General features: G+C 41.8%; 1 protein-coding gene across 2 annotated transcripts in view; it reads left to right on the top strand.

Moving 5' to 3' along the window:
* The first annotated feature begins 24,555 nt into the window (after positions 1 to 24,555).
* LRP6 (LDL receptor related protein 6) overlaps positions 24,556 to 24,967 on the top strand; it is a 133,798-nt gene continuing 133,386 nt past the window's right edge. Inside the window, exon 1 of one of the 2 annotated variants that reach the window (XM_019643293.1) lies at positions 24,556 to 24,925. In XM_019643293.1, the coding sequence (XP_019498838.1) occupies positions 24,871 to 24,925 (55 nt within the window). In that variant the 5' untranslated portion in view covers positions 24,556 to 24,870. The remainder of the gene's footprint in view (positions 24,926 to 24,967) is intronic. The other variant, XM_019643292.1, reaches the window with a different exon arrangement.

Here is a 24,967-nt window from a genome sequence, read left to right as displayed (position 1 = left end):
GTCAAGGAACCCTGTTCTAGGGGTCAGTTTCTGCTTTCAGTTTCTCAATGTCCGTCCCCTCTTCTTCTTTTCTTCAAGGAAAAGCACCTTGATTTTTCATTCAGATGTTCACCTTCCTGTCTAAAACCTATATGCTTCAAGGGAAGCTGACCCTACCTCCAACCCCCAGACATGGGCACTGATAGGATTAAACCAATTGGTTTATCCCATTCCCCTAGTGTATTAATTTGGGTAGAGGCCAACCTATGGTAACAAAGAAACCCAAAAGTAATGCTTTAAATAAGGTGGAAATTCACCTCTATCTTTCATGAGAGTCAGTGCTCAGAGATCCAGGGCCAGCTGGGTATTTCTCTTCTACCTACCACTAAAGAACATGTATCACCATTTTTAGAGGCATAGTCCTCCTCACGTGGTTGAGACTGACTCAGCTCCACGTCCATGTTCCAGTCTGCAGAAAGAGCAAAGAGTTCACTGCAAGCAGGTTTTTTGTTCTTGTTGTTGTCTTTAAGAAGCCAGTCTAGAAGTTACACACATCATTTTACCTCCCATCCCGTCGACCTTAACTTAGTCACATGGTCATGGCAAGCCAAACGAGGAACTAGTAAGTGGCCATGTTCTGAGCCACAAGTGGGAAAAAGTGGTGGTTTTTCAGCTAAAAGGAAAAAGAAAGTGTGAAACTGAGGTATAATTAGCATCTCTGTCACCTTTTGATTGATTCAGTGTTTGGTCCAGGACTATGATTTAATATAGGCCCATGAGATAGAGAAATACATGAAAAAGACATTTTCTGAGAACTTCTGGGAAAAAAGCTAGTAAAATTCAAATGAACCGAAAAATAACTTACAGGGCCCTGATATTTTCCCTTAACCTCATTAGATTTCTTCCTCCAAACTACAATTTTTTTATGTTTTCAGTTTCCGCACTGCCCTATTTCCATCAGTAGAAGTTATCATCACATTCTTCCTCTCAGAATGAATGGAATACTTGATATTCTCTTTGTCTTCTCCCTCTCTCTAGCCCTGTAGCTAATCACTCATGAAGTCCAAGCTGCCCTTTCTTAGGTACCTGCCTTTTTTTCCTTCTCCCCATGTCTCATCCCTCTTACCACTGTCATTACCATGGCCTACAGCACCCTACCAGACCTGGCCTCTGCCTAACCCTCTGAGCTCTTTCCTACCACCTTCCCCTTTGCTTACTGCCCACCATCAACACTGGCCCGTCACTTGGATGGGCCAAACATGCTGCCCCCTCAGCTTCTGCACTTGCTGTTCCCTCAGCCTGGAGTACTGGTGCCCCAGATATTCAAATGCTTTACCCGCCCTTCATTTGGGTCTCTGCTTTAATGTTACTTTCCCCTAAAAGGGACTTTTGCAATCATTTTATCTAAATTTTAAATATTACCCACCATCATTCGCTATTTCTCTCTCTCTCTCTTTTTTTTTAAAGGCTTTATTGGGGAATTGGGGGAGGGGAACAACACTTGGGGAATCAGGGGAAGGAGAACAGATAAGTTGCTGTCCTTTTGTTCTTCAGTCTAGTTGTGGAGGTCATTGCTTCACTGGCCCATGTTGGTATTATTATTGCACTCTTCCCGGGTGAGGCTGATAGGTCGCCGGCCTCTGGATGGCCACTCATGGCGGCTCCTGGCAGCTCACACTGGCTGCTGGCCACACACGGTAGCTTATGGCAGCCCACTGCAGCCCCACTGCAGCCTACACCATCGCCGGCGACTCAAGGCAGCCCAGTTCCAGGTTGAGCTGTTCACCGTCTTAGCTGTAGAGGGTGCAGTGCCACTGGCCCCCATGTGGGATCTGAACCGGGGCCCTGCTGCTCAGAGCTGGAGTCTCAGAACTGGCGTCCCAAGCCAACTCTTAACCAACACGCCACTCGGCCGGCCCCTGCTATCTCTTTACTCTGCCTTTTCCCCCTCTTCATAGCACTTATCACCAGAATTGTCATATTTGCTTCAGATCTTTCTAAAAGAAAGAATACAGTTGGAGGCTCCTTTTTCCATCTTCCTTTTTTATCATTCCCTTTTCCTCCTTTAGCAGAGGAAACTACTATTTCATTTCTCTGACTTCACATATTCTACTTATGTTTTTATACTTTTACTCTATATATTAATATATTGGTGTAAGCAATATAGAATAATTATTTTTTCTGTTTGTTTTAAATATTTTTTATAGTTATCTATTACACTGCATGTATCTCTTAACACACACACACAGATGCTTGTCTATATCCAGTTCAATCATTTTAATGGCTGCACTGTAATCTAATAAATGAATATACCTCATTGATCTAGCCCCTTATTGATAAACATTCAGGTTTCCCCCCAATTTATGGCTATTATGAACAACACTGCAAGATGATATTTGTGCTTGTTTTTTTGTGCACATGTGGAAGAGTTTCTATAGGGTGTAAAGCTGGAAATAGACTTGTGGGTCATGTGGTCTACCGGATGTTTTCCATTGGCCCCTCAGATCTACTCTTTCCTCCACTCTGCTCCAGCCTGGGAAGCTAACCTTTATGGACTGCATTGATGAATTCCCTTCCCTCTGGCTTCTTGCTGGATTTGGCCAGTGGGAAGTGCTAGCAGGGAAGAAGAGAGTAGGGGTGGAATGGGGTAGGGGTGGGTGGGAGTGAGATCAGGGTGTTGATGCTCTTGGCTCCCATCCACTGGTCTAGGTCTCTGGGTCTCTGTGGATTAGCTGCATTCCTTTCTCTCCTTGGGTTCTGTGGATCTAGTGACCACTCCTTTGTTTTGCCCTTTCAGTCCCAGGGGTAGCAATGCTATTTCCCAAGCTCTCCTGCTTTTTTTAAAAAAGATTTTTATTGGGGAATTGGGGGATGGGAACAGCACTGGGGAATTGGGGGAAGGGGAACAGACAAGTTGCTGTCGTTTTGTCTTCAGTCTAGTTGTGGAGGATGTTGCTTCACTGGCCCAAGTTGGCACCATCATTGCGCTCTTCCCGGGCGAGGCAGATCAGTCGCCAGCTTCTGGATAGCCGCTCACGTGGGCTGCTGTCCGCTCATGCTGGATGCTGGCTACACACGGTAGCCCATGGCAACCCACTGCAGCAGGGGCTGCAGCTTACACTGGCGACTCATGGCAGCCCAGCTCCAGGTTGAGCTGTTGTTCAGCATCTTAGCTGTAGAGGGCAGTGTCACTGGCCCTTATACGTGGGATCCGAACCGGGGCCCTATCCCAAGACAGCTCTTAACCAATGCGCTACTCGACCGGCCCATCAAGCTCTCCTGCTTTTGCTTATCCTTGTTGCTTTTTAAAGTTTCCATTAACCTTACCTGTGTTTTTGGAAATAATCCTTTTATTCAACTGTCCTCAATGACCCAGGGTGAGAGCACATTCTGTTTCTTGGAAGATGTTGACCAGTATGTATGATACGTGCATTTTCAACTTTACTAAATGCTACTAGATACTGATGAGTCAAACTTCCCATCTCAATTTCTTCCAGGGGATTTGTTGAAGAAATCTTAGATTTTTTTTTTCACACAGCATATGTTGTTTATTTTTTGCTAAAATACACAATTGAACTGGTATTTTGTTCAGCAGGTTACTATTCTTGAATTATCACAGAGGTTAAGCCAGTTTTCAAAAATGGCTTTGAGAGTCACTGTTTTCTTTGTGTGTGTTTTAAAAAAAAATAAAATAGTCACTAACGGGCAATCTTAAAATGTGAGAACATTCTTTTTTGGGGCTATTAAGCATATGGAGTGTTTGCATTTTCAGAGAAGAATGAATTAATGGAAAATAAGATTCTGTTCTGCACTGGTGCTGTAGCTTTGCAACATAATATATCATAGGCTGATTACAATTCAGTCTTTCAGCAAGATTATACATGATCAAAGTTTTTGGATTCAGAATTATTTGGCTTAAATGATTTGAAAATAATGTCACAAGAAATCTTAGATATTTTTTAACACTACTAAAATATGACTTCCTTACTTTGCACCATCTGAAATCTCTGCTCCAGTCAGATTAGCCTGTTCACTGGTCCCTGGACATGCTTTTGCTCTTGGGTCTTCCTTGAATAGTATATTCTTCTTTTCTCTATCCCCCCCGCCCCCTTTTCATATTGTGATCATCTAAGTCCTTCCACTTCTCTCCCTCTCCAAACTTCCTATGAGGGAATCTTCCTTGCTTCATGAAATCAAACTGCTGAGAGAGCTAATGCCTATGAACACCTAGCACTTACTGACCCCACTGCTCAGCTGGCACTCTGCTCCTCAAAAATATCTTGTGTGGTTGTTTTCCACTATTAACTAGTTTTTCCTATGCATGGGTCTAATGTCTTCCACTACATTGCACGTCCCTTAAATGTAACTGACTTTGAGCTCTATTTTTCAGTATTTACCTCTATTATCTAAGTGCTGTGAACAAGAGATGCTCAGTTAGTATTTTTAATGAATCAGTAAATGAATTTCCTGCTCTAATATCAATAATCAAGAATGGTAATAACAGGGCCGGCCAAGTGGTGCGATGGTTAAGAACTGGCTTGGGACGCCAGAGGGCCCCGGTTCAGATCCCACATATGAGGGCCAGTGACACTGCCCTCTACAGCTAAGATGCTGAACAACAGCTCAACCTGGAGCTGGGCTGCTGTGAGTCGCAGGCGACGGCGTAGGCTGCAGCCCCTGTGGCAGTGGGCTGCCATAAACTACCATGTGTGGCCAGCAGCAGCCAGCATGAGCAGCTGGCAGCTGGTGTGAGCTACCTTGAGCCGCCGTGAGCACCGTCCAGAGGCCGGAGACAGATCTGCCTCAGCCGCGAAGAGCGCAATGATAATACCAACATGGGCCAGTGAAGCGACGTCCTCCACAACTAGACTGAAGAACAAAACGACAGCAACTTGTCTGTTCTCCTTCCCCCAATTCCCCAGCACTGTTCCCATCCCACCAATTCCCCAATAAAAATCTTAAAAAAAAAAAAAAAGAATGGTAATAACATGCGCTCCGATGACCTGACATCTCGGCAGTTGTAAATAGGTGCGATTTTCCTTTTTCATGCCAGTTTAATTTATTCTTATGTCAAATGTGTTCTGCTAAATAGCCTGTGTGTCTGAGTTCTGAGAAATACACATTTTGGTAGTGAATGAATTAATGCCTATGAGTTTACTGTAGATATAAAACTGCCATTAAAACAAAAATATTTATATTCTCATTAGGAAAAACTTTCTTAGCAGTGAAAACAACAATGATGATACCCAACCTATTTAGTTAATAAGAATCAAGGGCTTCTATTCCCCACCCACTCCAATGTGAAAATCTGAGGTTCCTTTATCGACTTTGAAGTATCTGTTAACATCTGCAGACATCCTAAGGGAAATTGGCACTAAATAAATAGATCCATGCTATTTTTAACTCCACTGGGGGAAAAAATCAAGGAGAAATTAGATTTCTCTATATAAAAACAGGAAGAGAAATGTTTTTCAACAGTTTACCTAAACAAAGAGAAAAAAAAATTAGTATTCCAACCTCCTTCATAGCCACCCCAAACGCAACACCTATCCAGATCCAACATATACCCAGGGTACAAAATATCCTAGGTATTAGGACCTTCAAAATAGTTTTTTCTTTCTTTTTTTCTCTTCTTTCACATTGGGCTTTATGGTTTTTTGTGGTTTTTTTTTTTAAATGAATCTGTGAGGGGCACTTTAATTGTGTTTGTAAGCAGATACTCAGAGTAGTATGTCTATGCTAGAGGTGTGTTTTCAGTCAGGATGCATTAGACTGCAAATAACAGAATGCCTGACTGAAATAGCTTAGATCCTTGCTACTCAAAGTGTGGTCCTTGGATCAATAACACAAGCATTGCTTGAGAGTTAGATAGAAATACAGAATCTAGGCCTCACCGGAGGCCTACTAATTCAGAATGTGCATTTTAACAAGACTCCCACGACTCATATGCACATTACAGTTTTAGAAGCACTAACACAGACTAAACAGGGGTTTATTATTTCACATAGCAAGAAGTCTGAACATAGATAATTCAGGAGTTGGTTAATTCAATTGCCAGACAGTGTTGTTGATAACCCAGGTGCTTTCCACTTTCTGCTTTGACATCTTTAATGTGTTGGCTTTTGTCCTCAGATGTAACTCTTCATTGTAATAAAATCCTTGCCACAACTCCATGCTGAATAGAGAGACTACATTCTCAGACTGCATCCTCATGTAAACTGTATTCAAGCCAGGAAAAGTTATCTCCTTGTGCTTCTCATTTTTTTCTGAAGGAGAAAAATATTTTCCAGGAGTCCCCCTACTTCTCCCCCGAACCACCCACCCACCCCCAAACCTCTCTTTTTGTCTTTTTGGCCAGAACTGAGCCATAGGCCTGTCTTTAAACTAGTGACTAGTAGTGGGCAAAGGGATTATGGTAGTCACTCCTTATTGACAGTTTCAGTTACCCGTGGTCAACTGTAGTCTGAAAATATTAAATGGAAAATCCCAGAAATAAATAATTCATAAGTTTAAAATTGGGTGTTGTTCTGGATAGTGTGATGAAATCTGTCACCACCCTGCGCCTTCCTGCTCTGTCCCGCCATGGACGTGAGTCATCCCTTTGTCCAGCGTATCCACACTGTAGATGCTCCCTTCCCATTAGCCACTTAGTAGCTGTCTGGGTTACCAGAATGACTGTCATGGTATCACAGTGTTTGTGTTCAAGTAACCCTTATTTTACTTAATAATGGCCCCAAAGCTCAGGAGTAGTGATGCTGGCAATTTTGATATGCCAAAGGGAAGCCGTAAAGTGCTTCCTTTCAGTGAGAAGATGAAAACCCTCAGCTGAATAAGGCATTTTATCATCTCACATTATCATAAGAAGAGGCTGAGTACAGTATAAGAAGATATTTTACAAAAGAGACCATATTCACATACATTTTATTACAATATATTGTTATAATTGTTCTATTTTATTATTAATTAATCTCTTACTGTGCCTAATTTATAAATTAAACTTTATCATAAGTATGTATGTATAGGAAAAGACAGTATATATAATTTTGGGTACTATCTGTGGTTTCAGACATCCACTGGGGATCTTGAAATATATTCCCCACAGATAATGGGCAACTACTATAATATGTTAGCTTAAACCAATCATGCTTCATGCCCTGGAAATAAGAAGGGGCCTACCAAATCTGTATGCCTGAACCAAAATGGGCTCTATTAGCAAGGGATATTAATCTCAGTTGGATAAGTACTAGCCAAGAATATTACAAGGGAGAAAGTAGTAAGGAAAAGTAAAATGGATTAATAAAGGGATGGGGACATACAGAAAATGTTCTACACATAGAGCTTTTTCTTTTTCTTTTTCTTTTTTTTTTTTTTTTAGCTGAGCCATCCAGCCACCTGTTGGCAGCTCAGCAGCAGCTCAGCTCGGGCTGGGACTCGAACTGCTGTTGCTTAGAGCTTGTACTCTTGAGCGAGCTCTTAACCAAGTGAGCCACTCAGCTGGCCCTTAGAGCTTTTTCTTTGAACTCTGAGTACAGGTGGTTAACAATATCAAATCTGTGACACATAATAAGTTGGACAACAACAAAATCTGGTGATCATAAAGTTACAAAAAATCTTTATGAATAGTAAAGTGGTGGATGGGGGCAGAAGAAAGATTGCAGGACATTAAAGAGTGTATGAATGGTGAGGAAATAAAAGTAATCAATATAAACAATGCTAAAAGTTTGCAAAAAAAGAGAGAAATGGAGTGATGGTTAAAAAGTACCTCTATCGGGGCTGGCTGAGTGGCACGTTGGTTAAGAGTTGGCTTGGGACACCAGCTCTGAGCAGCAGGGCACTGATTTGGATCCCACATGGGGGCCAGTGACACTACCCTCTACAGCTAAGATGGTGAACAACAGCTCGACCTGGAGCTGGGCTGCTTTGAGTCGCCGGCCATGGTGTAGGCTGCAGCCCCTGCTGCAGTGGGCTGCCATAAACTACCATGTGTGGCCAGCAGCCAGCATGAGCAGCTGGCAGCTGGTGTGAGCTACCTTGAGCCGCCGTGAGCACCGTCCAGAGGCCGGAGACAGATCTGCCTCAGCCGCGAAGAGCGCAATGATAATACCAACATAGGCCAGTGAAGCAACATCCTCCACAACTAGACTGAAGAACAAAACGACAGCAACTTATCTGTTCCACTTCCCCAGATTCCCCAGCGCAGTTCCCCTCCCCCAACTCCACAAATAAAAATCTTAAAAAAAAAAAAAAAAAAAAGAAGTACCTCTATCAAAGGAAGGTGTTTTTGTCCCTTCCCCACCCCCATAGCACATATCTGAGAATGTCAAGAGGACAATGAGTCAGTGAGAGAATGAGGGGTGTTGACAGCAAGGAGAGAGGTAAATTTTGGTTTGTGGAAAACCTTGCTTGCCTTGGTAAAGGACTGGCAAAATTATATGTTCAGAATTTTGTGGAGTGGGTGTTAGGGTGGTGGTCCTCAAGTGTTCCCAGACCAGCACCACCACTTGGGAACTTGTTAGAAATGCAAATTCTCAGGCCTACCTCAAACCTAACCAGTCAGAATCTCTGGGGATGGGACTCAGCAATCTGCGTATGGACAGGCCCTGCAGGTGATTCTGATGCATGCTCAAGTTTGAGATGCACCATGCCAGGAAATTGTTTATACAGTGCCTACCTGAATGCGTGCCTCTGCAACTAAACTATTTGAGTTTTTCCTGTTAGAAAATGTTTTCTACTTTGTTCTTCATTGCCCACTCCAGCCAGGTACACCTGTGGGCTCAGGTAGACTCATGTGCTGAGGTGCTTCTGGCCCTGAGGAGGGTGTCTAGAACTCTAGGTAAACTAGGAGGTCTTTTGTGTATCATCTTTGTTTCTATTTTGGCTAGTTTGGTTACCTTGCTTTTTTTTTTTTTTTCCTGCCCAAGTTCTTCTTGAGTTCATAGAAAAAGTTCCATTAATGACTCTCGATTGCTAAACCATGGAAGTCGGTATCCCTTAGGGCCAAGATTTCTATGAGCTCACTTCTGCCCACTTTTTGAGCCCTCTAATGTGCTGTCCTGAGGGGACTTCTCTCTGGCAAGAAGTATGAGGAAGGGAATTGAAAAGAAAGTCTTACAGAATTTCAGCACCATTTAATCTGCTCGCAGACATTTATTACCTGACTACTACTATATGCCAGGAATTCTACTAGAAACTAGGATAAAAAATAGTTTACAAACTTTCACACTGTCAGAGGCTCCTTCGGTGGCAAGCAGTTGGCCTTGGCACATGTTATAGTCCAAGACTGAATCAAGAAGAAACAGATAACCTGCACAGATGAATTACTAATGAAATTGAATCAAACAAACAAACAAACAAACAAACAAACAAAACTCCTAAAAAACAAAAGTCCTGGACCAGACTTCACAGGTGAATTTTACCAAACATTTAAAGAAGAGTTAACACCTATCTTTTTCAAACTATTCAAAAAAATTCAAGCGGTGAGAAGGCTCCAAAGCTCAGTTTACGAGGCTACCATTACCCTAATTCCAAAACCAGACAAAGACATTACAAATATATGCCAATATCCCTAATGAACATAGATATAAAAATCCTCAACAAAATATTAGCAAACTGAATTCAGCAATATGTTAAAAAGATCATATACCATGATCAAGTGGGATTTATTCCTGGGATGTGAGGTTAGTTCAATATCCTCAAATCAATTAATGTCATACACCACATAAACAAAATGAAGAATAAAAATCATGATCATAAAGAAAAAAAAATCATGATCATATCAATAGATGCAGAAAAAGCATTTGACAAAATCCAGCATTCATTTATGATTAAAAACCCTCAGCAGAGGGGAAGCGGGGGAGAGAGGGAGAGAGGGAGAGAGGGAGGGAGAAAAACAAAAAACAAAAAACCTCTGCAAAGTGGGAATAGAGGGAACATACCTCAACTTAATAAAGACCATATATGACAAACCCACAGCTAACATCATAGTCAATGGTGAAAAGCTAAAAGCATTTTACTTAAGATCAGGAACAAGACAAGGATGTCCACCTTCACCACTTTTATTCAACATAATATTGGAAGTTCTAGCCACAGCAATCAGACAAGAAAAAGAAATATAAGGCATCTGAATTGGAATGGAAGAAGTAAAACTGTCATTATTTGCAGATGACATGATACTATATGTAGAGAACCCAAAAGATCCCACCAAAAAACTATTAGAACTGATAAATGAATTCAGTAAAATAGCAGGATACAAAATTAATATTCAGAAGTTGGTTGCATTTTTATACAACAATGAATTATCAGAAAGATAAATTAAGATAACGATTTCACTTACATTTGCATAAAAAATACCTAGGAATAAATTTAAGCAAGGAGGTAAAAGACTTGTACTCAGAAAACTGTAAGATATTGAAGAAGATAAAAATAAATGGAAGCATATACCATGCTCATGGATAGGAAGCATTGTCATTAAAATGTCCATACTACCCAAAGCAATCTATAGATTCAATGCAATCCTTATCAAAATATCAATGGCATTTTTCACAGAACTAGAACAAATATTCTTAAAATTTATGTGGAACCACAAAATACCCCAAATAGCCATGGCACTCTTGAGAAAGAAAAACAAAGTTGGAAGTATCACACTACCTGATATCAAGCAGCACTACAAGGCTATAGTAAACAAAACAGCATGGTACTGGCATAAAAACAGATACACAGATCAATGCAATATAATAGAGAGCCCAGAAATAAACCCACACCTATATGGTCAATTAATCTATGACAAAGGAGGCAAGAATATGCAATGGAGTAAAGACAGTCTATTCAATAAATGGTATTGGGAAAACTGGACAAATACATTCAGAAAAATGAAACTGGACCAATTCTTACACCACATACAAGAATAAACTCTAAATGGATTAAAAACTTAAATGTAAGACCTGAAACCGTAACACTTTTAGCAGAAAACACAGGCAGTAAACTCACTGACATTTCTCTTAGCAATATTTTTTCTGATTATCTCCTTGGGCAAGGGAAACAAAAGAAACAATAAACAAATGAGACGGCATCAAACTAAAAAGTTTTTGCACAGCAAAGGAAACCATCAACAAAATAAAAAGATAACCTACTGAATAGGAGAAGATATTTGCCAATAATACATCTGATAAGGAGTTAATATCCAAAAATTGATAAAGAACGGTTGCAACTTAACACCAAAACCACAAACAATGCAATTACAAAATGAGCACAGTACCTGAGTAGACATTTCTCCAAAGAGAACATACAGATGGCCAATAGACATGCTTGTATGAAAAGATGCTCAATATCATTAATCATCAGAGAAATGCATATTAAAACCATGATGAGATATTACCTCACACCTGTCCGAATGGCTATCATCAATAAATCAATGAACAAGTGTTGACAAGGATGTGGAAAAAATGGAACCCTTATATGCTGTTGGTGGGATTGCAAATTGGTGCAGCCACTGTGGAAAATAGTATGGAGGTTTGTCAAAAAATTAAAAATTGAACTACCTTATGAACCAGCAACTCCACTTCTGTGTATTTATCCAAAGACACCTAAAACACTAATTCGAAAATATGTATGCACCCCTATGATCATTGCAGCACTATTTATAATAGCCAAGATATGGAAGCAACCCAATGATTGGATAAAGAAGTGGTACATATATTCAATGGAATATTACTTGGCTATAAAAATAATGAAATCTTGCCACTTGTGACAACATGGGTGGACCTAAAGAATATTATACTAAGTGAAATAAATCAGACAGAGGAAGACAAATACACCATATGGTCTTGCTTGTATGTAGAATCTAAAGAACAAAATAAAAGAACAAACAAAATAGAAACAGACTCATAGATACAGAGAACAACCTGATGGTTGCCACATGGGAGAGGTGTTGGGGGCGGGGTAAAAAAAGTGAAGGGATTAGGAAGTACAAATTGATAGTTACAAAACAGTTACAGGGATGTGAAGTACAGCCTAGAGAACATACTCAATAATATTGTAATAACTATGTGTAGTGCCAGGTAGGCACTAGACTAATCGAGGGGATCACTTCGTATGTTATATAAATGTCTAACCACTGTGCTGTACACATGAAACTAATATAAAATAATATTGAATCTCAACGTTAAATGAAAAAAAAATTAAAAGGGAACTTCAGGGAAACCTTTGGTGTTGCAAGCAATGGCATTGTAATATTGGGTTGTCGGAAAAGTCATGACGCATTTTTGCAGTGAAAAACATAGAAAAAATACGTCATGACTTTTCCGACAGCCCAACACATCTGTTCTGTAAATGTAATGTGCTGTAAAGAGGATCAGAATCAGGGAGAAGAAGAGTTGTTCGGTCAGGGGCCTGTCTGAACAGCTTAAATGGCCTTCAAGGCTCCCTGGTTCTCTGAGATAAACTGGCTGAAACTTTTGACTTTGGGGTTTAGCCAGTGGGTGAGTTTGACATCATGGTCTGCTTTCATGTGATAGAAATGAAATGCGATGGCCAATTCCTCTGCTCCAGGAAACTCCCCTCCTCCCCACTTCTCATAAGCTTCCATGGTGATAGTTTAAGAACAAGTGAAAAAAACAAAAACACAAAACAAGAAATGTTTTAGTTCTCATTGAAAATAGCTGGAGAAGAAATTATTTATCTTAATGATGATACAGGTCCACAATTCTTTTTTTTTGTTTGTTTGTTTGTTTTTTTTGTTTTTTTTTTTTTTTAGTACTCCTAGGACAGCCCGGTCACCTTCCCTGTTTATTTTTATTTATTTATTTATTTTTTAAAAGATTTTTATTGGGGGAATTGGGGGATGGGAACAGCGCTGGGGGATTGGGGGAAGGGGAACAGACAAGTTGTTGTTCTTTTGTTTTTCAGTCTAGTTGTGGAGGACGTTGCTTCACTGGCCCAAGTTGGCACCATCATTGCACTCTTCCCGGGTGAGGCAGATCAGTCACCGGCCTCTGGACGGCCGCTCACGGCAGCAGCTGGCCGCTCACACTGGCTGCTGGCTACACACAGTAGCCCAAGGCAACCCACTGCAGCAGGGGCTGCAGCCTACGCCATCCCGGCGATTCACGGCAGCCCAGCTCCAGGTGGAGCTGTTGTTCAGCATCTTAGCTGTGGAGGGCAGTGTCATTGGCCCTCATATGTGGGATCTGAACCGGGGCCCTCTGGCGTCCCAAGCCAGCTCTTAACCATGGCGCCACTCGGCCGGCCCCAGGTCCACAATTCTTTAGCTTACCTCCAAACCCCAAGAAACTCTAAAGTTTTCATTTATAAACAATTTGGCAGCAAACTGACTTTTCTGAACTAATTCTGATCTGAACTTATTGAATGAAGCGATGTATGGTGTTTAATTATCCCAGTTAGTAGAAATAGTTATGTATTTTTCTGCAGAGATATTGATGTGTGGGATTACAGTTCCTGCCCCAGTCCCTGATGGTAGGTAAATAACACATGTAGACCACAACCCATCTAAAAACTGAAAATATTCTGAAAGCTGCATTGTTTCTGGCCCCAAGCATTTTGGATAAGGTACTATGGATTTCTACCCCGTTCATCTGACCAGGTTTCATATACATTTCCTCATGGGATTCCCTCAGCAGCACTCTGAGATATTCCCCCCATCCTGCCTTCCACACAACATCAAGGCTCCTGCATCGGGCCCCAGGTTCTCTATCCCTCCATCCTGGCTGATGTCTCTTTCATCATCACTCCCCTCCTGGGTCAGAAATGAGCATCTTGATTCCAACCGCTCCAGCCTCTGCCAAGGCCAGGCCCAAATAAATGCTGCCCATCACACACCTTCTGAGCTGCCTTCTGTCACCTTCCATAAAACCCACCCCTAATTTATAAATTAGGCGCAGTCAGAGATTAACAACAACTCATAATAAAATAGAACAATTGTAACAATATACTATAAAAAAAGGCATGTGAATGTGGTCTCTCTCTCAGAACACCTTATTATACTGTATTCATCCTTCTTGTGATGATGTGAGATGATACAATGCCTACGTGAAGAAATGAAGTGAATGAGACATTAGTAAGTAAAATAAGGGTTACTTGAACACAAGCACTGTGATACCGCGACAGTTGACCTGATAACCGAGAAGGCTACTAAATGACGAAGACTAATGGGCAGGGAGCAGATAGAGTGTTGCATACACTGGACAAGGGGATGATGCACGTCTCGGGGGGGACAGAGCAGGATGGTGCAAAGTTTCATCACTCAACTCAGAACTGCATGAAATTTAAAACTTATGAATTGTTTATTTCTGAAATTTTCCACTTAATATTTTCAGACTGCAGTTGACCATGGGTAGCTGACACCACAAAAAACAAAACTGCAAATAAGGGGGGACTACTGTATTTGGGAAATTCTTACAGGGCTGCATTAGCAAGTACGTGTGCCCAAGTGGGCTTATCCTCTGCAAGAGAAGGGAAGGCAGATGCAAGTACTGTGGCTTTTGCTGTCCCACACAGGTGGGAGAATTAAAACGCATAAAGAAACATCGTTAAAGAAGGAGGTGGGAAAGGCAGGAAGCCAAGGAGGGAGGCTTAGACATGAAGTCTGGAGTCCTGGGTTCATTGTTTTCACTTACTCACACACACCCTGTCAGCGCCAGGTCCCACATCTGTGAAATGGGATAATACCTACCTCCTTGGCTTGTTTTGATGATCAAACAACAGAGTACATGTGAAAAAGCTTGGTAAAGCTATAAAGCACTGTATGAGTATTACTAATAGGATCACTGTCACATTCAAAATGTATCCAACCACATCAATCTAGAGAGTGTAATTTTGGTTGCAGTTGCATCACATTGCTTCCTGCTTTTCACCAGGGTTGTCTCCACTAACAGCTCCTGTGTGTCAGCTGGCTTGAGTGGGGCTGGGCTGCTGGAGAGAACGGCCAGAGGAGAGGCAGTCCGGAGCCTTCCTCTTCTTTCCCCATGTCATAGACATATCGACCAGTTAAAATGGGATTGAAAAAAAGAAGAGGGGGCAAGAGAACAGAAAGGAATGGCAGAGATTTGTTCTAGATCCAAAAATACCATTCTCAAGGTTGATATCAAGTTATCATGCCCTGGTTATGGCTTTCTAACAATTCCCTTTTGCCTATGGGACAAAGTGCACATTTCTTGACCTGGCCCCTGCGTACCACTCCAGCTTCTCTTTAGTCCTTCCCCCATACACTGCATTTCAACAACAACAAACTACAGGCCATCATGGAATTTGTCCTGCTCTCTTCATTGCTTGAAAGTCAGATGCCTGACTTTCCTCCTTAGACTTCCAATATGGGTTCAGATGCTATCTTCAATGTGAATTTGCAAAGTCAGGCATCTGTGAGCCCGTACAACCTCGGGCACTTTCCTGGTACAGGGGAGAATATGTAATGCTGTGTAGCAGATTGGGTTTTCAGTCACACTCTGGCGTTTACACCCAGATTGGCCGTTTACTTCTTTGGGCAAGGCATTAGAGACCCACTGGAGGGAATTGTGAAGAGTGTAGGCTCTGGAGCCAGACAGACTGACTGAGGGACTTTGGACTGAACTCTTGGTCCCATAGTATCCACATATGTAAAGCGAGGGTGATGATATTAGTACCCAACTCACAGGATAATTGGGAGGCTAAAATAAGTTAATACATAAAAAACACTGACAACAGTACCTGACACATACTTGTTAGCACTTGTTACTAATCTCACAGTTTGTATTTTTGTGAAATGGGAATAATACTTACTGGAGAGAGCTGGTATGAGAATTACTCGAGATAAGCAGATGTGCTTGGCTTAGAGAAGATTCATGATAAATCTTTTACTTTCCCTTCTCGCTCTTTCCCTTTGTCATAGATTTCTTTATTGAAAAGTATCTCTACCATTAAAAACTCTTAGCTTCTTTAGGGAAGAGAGCTTCATCGTCTTTTTGTCCTCAGTAGGTCATGGGAAAACACAAAATGGCCTTAATTGCCTCTCAGTAATATCCTGAAGGCCACAAAATAGGAATTTAATCCCTAAAAATTTGCATCTTTATAAATCTGTGTGAAAGTCATAGTTTGATTATTTGTTTTTTGTGGGTTTTTAAAAAATTTTGTGTTTAGTGTTTGTGCTTCTTGGTATATTTTTTCCCCTCCCTAAACCCTGTTTTCATCTTGGGCAGGGTGTCTCAACCCTGGCACTAGCAATTCTTTGTTGTAGGAACTGTCTTATGATTGTAGGATGTTTAACAACATCTCTGGCCTCTATCTGTGAGAGGCTAGCAGCATCTCCCACCCCTAGTTTTGACAACCTAAAATATCTCTAGACATTGCCAAAATTCTGGGAGAGGGGACAAATCTGCCCCTTTCTCCACCATTGAGAAACACTTATCTAGGGAACCTGCTTAAACATTTTCAGATAAAGTAAATTTTGGTAGGACTGATTTTTTCTCTCTATTGTCTCTAAGGCAAAAATTTGGTTCATGTGCCTCCAAACTGAATAGATTCTGACAATGGTGAAGAAAAAAGAAGTTCTCCTTCCCTCTTCCTCTCTAACCTCTCTCTCAGAAATGGCAAGGTGGTGGGGGAGAAAGAGGTTAGGACCATGTTTTATTTATCTGGACATATGCTCCCCCAAATACCAATTGCATATGTCTTTCATTTCATTTTATGGGAAAACTGAAAGAATGCCATGCTTTACAATTCAGATTAAAGCTAAAAACACATCAAGCTGTCTGAGTTTGTGAGAGTGAGAAATGGGGGAGGGGCTTTATGATGGCATAGCTGCATACAAACTATTTCACATCAGAAAAACTTCATAGCACAAAAGAAAAATGTGTATGTCGAGAAGACACACGAAATGCTAAAAACACATTGCTACTATAAATCCCGAATCTGAGACACAAGTCACAAAGCTGCTTTACTAATAGTGCAATTTTAAACCTCTAGAAGCTGGGAAATTTGTTATCAGGTGACTCATACACACGGGGAAATCCAGTTCATTTGTGCCAAAGATGAAATAAAGCGATTAGGTATTTAAATGTTGAGATTCCATTCAGTCTAGTGAATGAATTGCAGTAATTTTGGACGGGGAGAAAAGAAAAGAGGGTAGTTACTCAAGTTAAAAAATGTTGAAAGGCTCTCTGGATTTAAATAATAAAACATTATATTTATAACACATTTATCTTTAAATAGCATAAGTACTTTTATTTCCTTTTTATTTTGAAGCATTCAAAATGTTAAAAAAAAAAGTGAAGTACAGTACCAAGAACTTTTGTCCTTAGCCATTTAAGGGTAGGTTAGGGGCCTGATGTCCCCTCACTCCTAGATGCTTTTTAGTGTTATTTCCTACAAATAAAGACTCTTACATAATCACAACACAACTGTTAAAATCAGAAAATTCACATGACTATTATCTAACCCTCGGACTCCACTCAGGTTTTGCCAATCGTCTAGATAAAATGTTTTGTAGCAACAGGATTTACTTCAGAGTCACACAGTGCGTTGAACTGTCATCTGTCTCTAGCCTCTCTCAGCCAGGAGTCGTTCCTTGGTCTTTCCTTGGTTTACATGACCTTGGCATTTTAGAAGAAGACAGGCCAGTTATTTTGTAACTTTTCTCCTAATTTAGGGTTTACCGGCGTTTCCTTGTGATTCGATTCAGGTTATACGGTTTTGGTGGCAAGAATATTAATGAAGCGACGCTGATTTCTTCTCATTATATCCTGTCAGGTGGCTCATGATTTTTTTGTCCTATTACTAATGATGTTCCCTGTGATTCCTTGATTTAGGTGGTATCCGCCAGGCATATCCTCGGGAAACATACTTTTTTCCTCCCCAAACCATGTTAACATCCCATCCCTAACTAAACTTTTGATGTTCTCATTTATTTATGTCTGTTTGTACTCATAATCTCCTATTTTATTCAATGGGTTAAAGTATTTTACTATCATTTTTTTTAAAGATTTTTATTGGGGAATTGGGGGGATGGGAACAGTGCTGGGGAATTGGGGGAAGGGGAACAGACAAGTTGCTGTCGCTTTGCTCTTCAATCTAGTTGTGGAGGATGTTGTTTCACGGGCCCAAGTTGGCACCATCATTGTGCTCTTCCCGGGTGAGGCAGATCAGTCGCCGGCTTCTGGACGGCTGCTCACTGCGGCTGCTGGCCCATGGCAGCCCAGCTCCAGGTGAGCCGCTGTTCAGCATCTTAGCTGTAGAGGGCAGTGTCACTGGCCCTCACATGCGGGATCCGAACCGGGGCCCTCTGGCATCCCAAGCCAGCTCTTAACCATTGCACCACTCGGCCGGCCCTTACTATCATTTTTTACTTTGATGCTCAAATTGTTCCTGATTTGGCCAGTGGAAGTCCCTTCAAAGCTGGTTTCTTTGTCCTTTTGACATGTTCCCACCATTCCTTGAGCCCTTCCTTGCTCTCTGTCACAAAAAGGTGTTCCAGACTCATTTTATACTTTTTCTACACCAGATGTGGTAGCATCCATTTCTCTAAGGAGCCCTAGTTTCTGTCAAAGGAAAAATGTTATTTGGAAGCCAATATCTCCACACTAGCTATATTCATTGTTACTAGGCTGTCACACTCCCAGGCCTGCTGTGGTCTCAGGTCTCCTGCTACAGGGAGCATAATTGCCTGGCAGTCCCAACTACTGCCCCTAGGATCTCTGCCCTGTTACACTAAGGCTATACTTTCCAAGGGTTATTCCTACTCAATGCCCAAGTACGGCAGGGGTACTAAAGAAGACCCATTCTGGCAAGACATAGGAATTCTTCAATGGCAACTTTGGCTTGGGAACGCCCCATCCACCTGATATATCCATTCTTGGGATTGTGCTGCTGTCCAAGACCTTTCCTACTCCAACCCTTGCTTCCTTGTCTCCTTCTACAAAATGGCAGACTACATTTCAGTCTGAAGGACCTCTCTGTCTTCTCGTTTCCTACTTGTGTTAGTTACCTATCACTGTGTAGCAATTACCTCCAAAATGTAGTAGATTAAAACAAAATACATATTTATTATTTCACAGTTTTTGGGAGTCAGGATTTCGGGAGCAGATTAGCCGGTCTGGCATCTGTCATGATGTTGCTGCCAAGATGTCAGCCACAGCACAGTCATCTGATGGCTTGACTTGATCCTAGAGGATCTGCCTCCAAAACGGCTCCTTGCTGTTGGCAGGAGGTCTCAGTCCTTACCGCATGGACCACTCCGTAGGACTTCTTGAGTGTTCTTGAGACATGGCAGATGATTTCTCCCCTACAGCAAGTGCTCCAAGAGAAGAAGGTAGAAGCCACTATGTCTTTGATTGTCTAACCTTACAGTCAAATTCTGTCATTGCAGCAATAGGTCAAATCTATTCAGTGTGAGAGAGGATTTCATAGGGGTGTGGCTACCAAAAAAGGGAGAATCATTACAGGCCACCTTGGAGGCGATTACACTCCCCCAATAAATCAATAAATCCCTTGCACATCTAATATGACCTTATTAAATCACTGCCAGAGTCCTTCCTAGGGCCTCTGGAAGAAACCAATGAAAGCGGGGGTGGGAGAAAGGGAGCTGAAACTTCGGCAGCCTCGTTCTCCTCTCATCCAGAAGTGGTAGTCCTCCTGTTCCCAACCAGATCCTCTGGGAAGTCTCCGATTCACTTTTCTTTCCTCGTTCTTTATTAGATAACTCACTTCAGGTTATGAATATGCTCCTGTCCTTCTTAAACTTAAAAACAAAGTAACCAATCAACCCTAACCAAGTCAACCCCCATTTTCTCCACCTCCAAATTCCTCCCAGCCACCCAATTACTCTCTTGCCTTTAACAACAAAATTCTGGAAAAACCACTGTCCTCCATCCCTGTTTCCCATTAATTTCCCAGTTCACTACACTCTTGCTTTGGCTCTCACAACTGCTGAAATTGCTTTGGCTAAAGTTACCAATGACTATTTGTTCACTTTAAGTTTATTAATGATTTTTTAAAAAGAAAACCTAGTCATTTGAATTAAAAAATATTTGTCCTCCAAGTATTTCAAATAATAGTGTTTAAAGTAAAATTAAGTCTCTCTCTCTCTCTCTCTGTATGACCTGTAAGAATGCTGTGTCCACTCAACAATTTCATGTTTATCGTTCATATTTTTTGCTTTGTCCACCCAAGACATGTATGTATCTACACGTAATTTCTCTTCTTTTTTCCCTTTCTCCAGCCCTTCATTCCTTCTTTACATCTAAACAAAAATTCCATCACACCATAGATATTCTCTAACTTGCTCTTCAATTAACAATATGTCAAGTTTATATTTCCAAATCACTATATATAAATCTATATACTTCTTTTTTGAAGTTGTATAGTATTCCACAGTACGGATATACCATTGTTCATTTCACTATTCCTTGTTGAAGTGTATTCAGGTTCTTCTGATTAGGTCGAACCGTATAAAACTGCCATATTTGTAGGCATGTTTTGTGTGAGTGTTTATTTTCTATTATAAACAATACTATAATAAATATCCGTTTACACATATCTCTACAAACTTTTTTTTTGCAGGCAAATTCCTAGAGGTGGGATTCTTTTTTAAAAGGTGTGTATATTTTATTCATTGAACATAGATTGCTTTCTCAAAATGTTGGTATAATGTTAGTTACCTTTGGGAAGTTGTAAGTCACAGTGGCTTCTTTTCAGTGCTTCTCTTAGCTGACTTCTCCACACTACACATTACTGACCACGACGTCTGTCATGGCAGCACTACCAGCCAGTTTTCCACTTGCCCCTTTTTGGTCTCTTTCCCTAGCTTCTCCTTGTTTGCTCTTAGATACTTGAATACCACATGATTCTGTCTTGGCTCACTAGTCTGGTCACACTAAACACTCTATTCTCGCCTTAGGTATGCTTATGGTTTTAACTATAATCTCTATCTTGCCTCAGTCCACCAATGAGATGGCCCAAAGGTGACTTCACCTGAATTAGAATAGGGTTTCCCTTTCTGAAGACACCTTACTGTCATTGTCCAGAAAATTGTGGTAATAACTATTCAATCACTATTCAATATTCTACAACATATCCCCAGGATTGTGTCATACGAGCTCCACAATCAATATGGATGGCTGTGTTTTCCATTCCTCCCCTGTATCCAAACTTCTGTATCAAAGCTGTCTGCTAAATATCTCCAGCTGGAAGTTTTATAGACACTGCCAATATAAAAGACCCATTGTTTAGCTTGTCATCACTCCCTCTTGAAATAACTCTTTATGCATTTCTCTTCTTAGTAAATGAGACTCCCATTCACTGAGGTGCATATCTTAGAAACTTAGAATTTCATCATAGATCTCTCTCTCTCAGTTCGCATCTAATAGGTTACCAAATCCTGCTGTTTTGATTTCATATTCCTGAAATCCATTATCTCTTTTCAGTCCCCAGTGCTGCTGTCCTGATCATCCTTTTCATAGTCTTATCTCTCCCTTCTATTATCCACACTGCTGCCAGAGAATTTATTTAACATGCAAATCAATGAGAATACTTTACTGTCCATAATTGTCAAGAGGCTAAAATCTAAACTTCTTAGCATAACTTAATAAAGCTGTTTATCATCCAGTACCTACTTAACAGTCTTGACTCATTTCCTGACATTCTCTAAAAGCAACCTATGCTTCAGCTATATGTGCCTACTTTCAAATCCCTAACATGCCGAGAGCTCTCTAATAATTCAGTGTCTTTGCACCTGCTACCCTTCTGCTTGGAATTCCTTGTCAGTCTTGTTGGCCTGACAAACTCCGATTTATATTTCAAGCCTCAGCTCTAGGGTTATTTTTTGTTCTTTAAATTCTTCAGGCAGACTTGAGCGCTTTGGTACTTGAGTTCCTTGTTAATGTGGTACACTCCTGCAGTATAGCAATTTAAACATTTTAATTATTTGTTTTATTAATTAGTATTATATTTCCAAACTAGGTTGTCAGCTCCTTGAGGGTAGGGACTATGATTAATCTTATCTTTGCATAAGCAGCACTTAACACAATGTCTGACATTGAATATTTCATAGACGCTTGAATGAATGTGAAAACGAATTAGTTAAGTTGTGAGAATATTGTCCAGGCTAGGGTTTAAGGTTAATTAAGCTAGAGATTTTCACTTAAGTAACTTTAAAAAATGTTGAAAAAAAAATGAAAGGAAATTTAAGAACAGAAGAGTGAAGTAAATCTCATATTATTTCACCATCTAATGCCTGTTTTAGTGCATTTACTTTCAGACATGTGAGAGATATATCTATATATGTGAGATATATATAACACATGTATTTATGTATATATTTATATTTCATATAGCTGTAATTAAAATGTACATGTTCTTTTAGATGCCTTTAAGTTTAGCTAACTGTAAACATTTTCCAATACTGTTGCATAGCCCTCTAAATTATCATTTTTTTCAGCATTGTATAATAATATCTCATTACTTAGATTGATAGGCTAAAGAAACTTAGGTTATACTCAGTTTTCTGTTATAAATAGGAACAAATCCTGGTTTTGTGGGACTTGAAATTAATACAATTTTGAGGGATGTTTAAAGAAAAGGAATACAAAATCATCTTCTTTTGCAAATAGGCCCATGTGACCACATTGTTAGGGCCCCTGGGCTCTGGAAGAGGCTCGGGAAAGTACAAGGTCCCGAAGTTTAAGTTTCATTAGCTTCATGGTTATCTACCTCCAATTATAAATAATTCTACAATAAACATTTTGAGCATGTAATTTTTGTCTCTCTTCCATTATTTCCCAAAATTTCAAGTTACTATGACAGCATTCACCTAGAAGGAGTTGAGAAAGAAAAGAAACGGTTATTTCTTGAGCACCTATTATATATTGAGCAGTTTATATATATTATTTAATTTAATCCTTCTTACAAGCCTGAAGAAGGCATTATCTCCACTTTACAGAGGAGAAAATTGAGGTGCAGTGCATTTAAATATCATGCCCAAAGTCATACATCTAGTAACTGGTAGGGTGTGGATCCTCACCCAAGTCTCATTCCAAAGCTCATGCCTTCATCACTGACATCATGGTTTCTCCACAGACTCAGTAGCTTCACAGTAATTCGTTCCCTAGGCTACTGCTGAAAAACTGGGTTCTCAGTGATGTGTTTTGAGGCCAGAATACAAAACTTGCAGAGCACTGACATGGTACTTGGAAGAGGGTAATTTAAAGCAATAGTGGGTGGACTGTCTCAGGTGAATTGATGAGAAAGTGATTTGGCTGTTTCTGCCTTTCTATCTGCTGACAGCCATGCATTGCCCTGGTTCAGCCTGCATTTCTTAGAAGGGGGAGAGTGACGTCAGAGGTCTGGCTTGGGTTTGGGTCCTGCTATTCAATATCTGAGTGGTCTTGGGTAAGTCATTGAACTTCTCAGGTTCTCATTTTCCTCCTCTGTGCAATGAGGGTAAGTAACAAAACCTGCCTTACCCCAGGGGAGTTTTGAATATCAAATCTGATGTGTGTGACAAGCACTTGGTGAACTCCAATGTCACTTGGTACTAGTAACGTTTCTGCAGTAGGTCCACTTCCTCGCCCATGTGTCCCCCAGGTAAGGGCGTGTAACAGCTGGACGGAACGGACCTGATGGCTCCATTATGGTTAATTCTTGGAGTGCCCTTCTAGGCTGCAGCAGCCACGTAATATCAGGGAGCGCCTGGGCCGCTCCTCTTGAATGCCCAGTGCAGCGGGAGCAGCAGAGGCTGTGCAAAATTAGTCTGAGATTCTGGGGAATCCTTTCCTCCTCAAGCTGAGAACTGATCATCAAAACATGCCGAACATTCATTATTAAACGCAACTTGTAAAATCCTCAATACAGTCCTGTTCAATCGTCCCTTTTCTCTGTCTTAGGTCCTGACGCATTTATCTTGGAATTTTATCTGCCGGTTTGGAAATCTTTAGTTCTTGTAGGACTTAATTCTGGGGGTGGGGGTGGGGGGGGGTGTCTGTAGTTCGGAGAAGCCAGGAGAAAATAAAAACCTCAGTGTGCGTTGGGGTTTGAGCATCCTTCACCAGATCCACGTTTAAAGCTGGTGTAAGTGGTATTGGTTTTTCTTTTCCTTAAAAAAAAAAGCTTAAATCAATTTCCAATCCTGAAGCCTGAGCTCATCACTCCGTGTTGGGATCCGCGGGGCTCCCCGAGCGGCTCAGGCTTCCGGGGCCTGCCTCCCCCCGGAACCTCAGCCCAGGTGGCAGCCGGCGTGGACTCGGAGATCCACCTGGCTCCGCCGGCGGCCGCCGCACAAAGAGCGGAGCAGGCGGCTGCCCGGCGGAGCCTCAGAAAGTAGTCCCGACCACGCCGGCTCCAATGTTATTCGACGTCGCTTCACGCCCTCAACGGGGAGGGCCGAAGCGGCCGGCCGGGAAAAGAATTCCATTGGAATGCGCGGCGGAGCGGCCTATCCCCTCCAGCTCTCCTCGGCTCGCCCCGCACATCTCCCGGGGTCTCCAAGCGGAGGCAGCGCGTGCAGCCCCCCCTGTTTTTTTCCTGACTGCACGGGCGGCGGCGCCCAGGGAGGGGGCTCGGCCGCGCGCAGGGAGACCTCGGCCGCGATTCGCGCCGGCGGACGGGCCGTATCCCTGCGCCCCTGCGTGAGAGGAAGAGGCTGAATGAGGAACTGCGCGGGGGACGCGGGGCGCCGGGGGAGGAGGCGTCGGGATGGAAGCAGACGCTGGCGTCGCGCGAACCCTGGCCAGAGCGGCGCGGTAGAGAGGGCGGCGGCGGCGCGCGCGGAGCCCTGACGTGCCCCTTTCTTCTCTCGCTGGGACGCTAGGCAGCATGAGCGTGCAGACCTGCCGCTGCGGCGGCCGCCCCGGCTCCTCGCCTCCCCCTCTTCTGGTCGCCCCTCGCCGGTGAGAGAAGAGAACGCGAGACGGGAAGATGGGGGCCGTCCTGAGGAGCCTCCTGGCCTGCAGTTTTTGTGTGCTCCTGAGAGGTAGGAAGGGCGGGGGGGACGGACGGGAAAGTTGGTGGGATT

This window comes from Hipposideros armiger, unplaced genomic scaffold (assembly GCF_001890085.2).
Source record: "Hipposideros armiger isolate ML-2016 unplaced genomic scaffold, ASM189008v1 scaffold_76, whole genome shotgun sequence".
Classification (NCBI taxonomy): Eukaryota; Metazoa; Chordata; class Mammalia; order Chiroptera; family Hipposideridae; genus Hipposideros; species Hipposideros armiger.
Note: the sequence above shows the minus strand (reverse complement) of the source record. Positions and strands in the feature narration are given on the sequence as shown.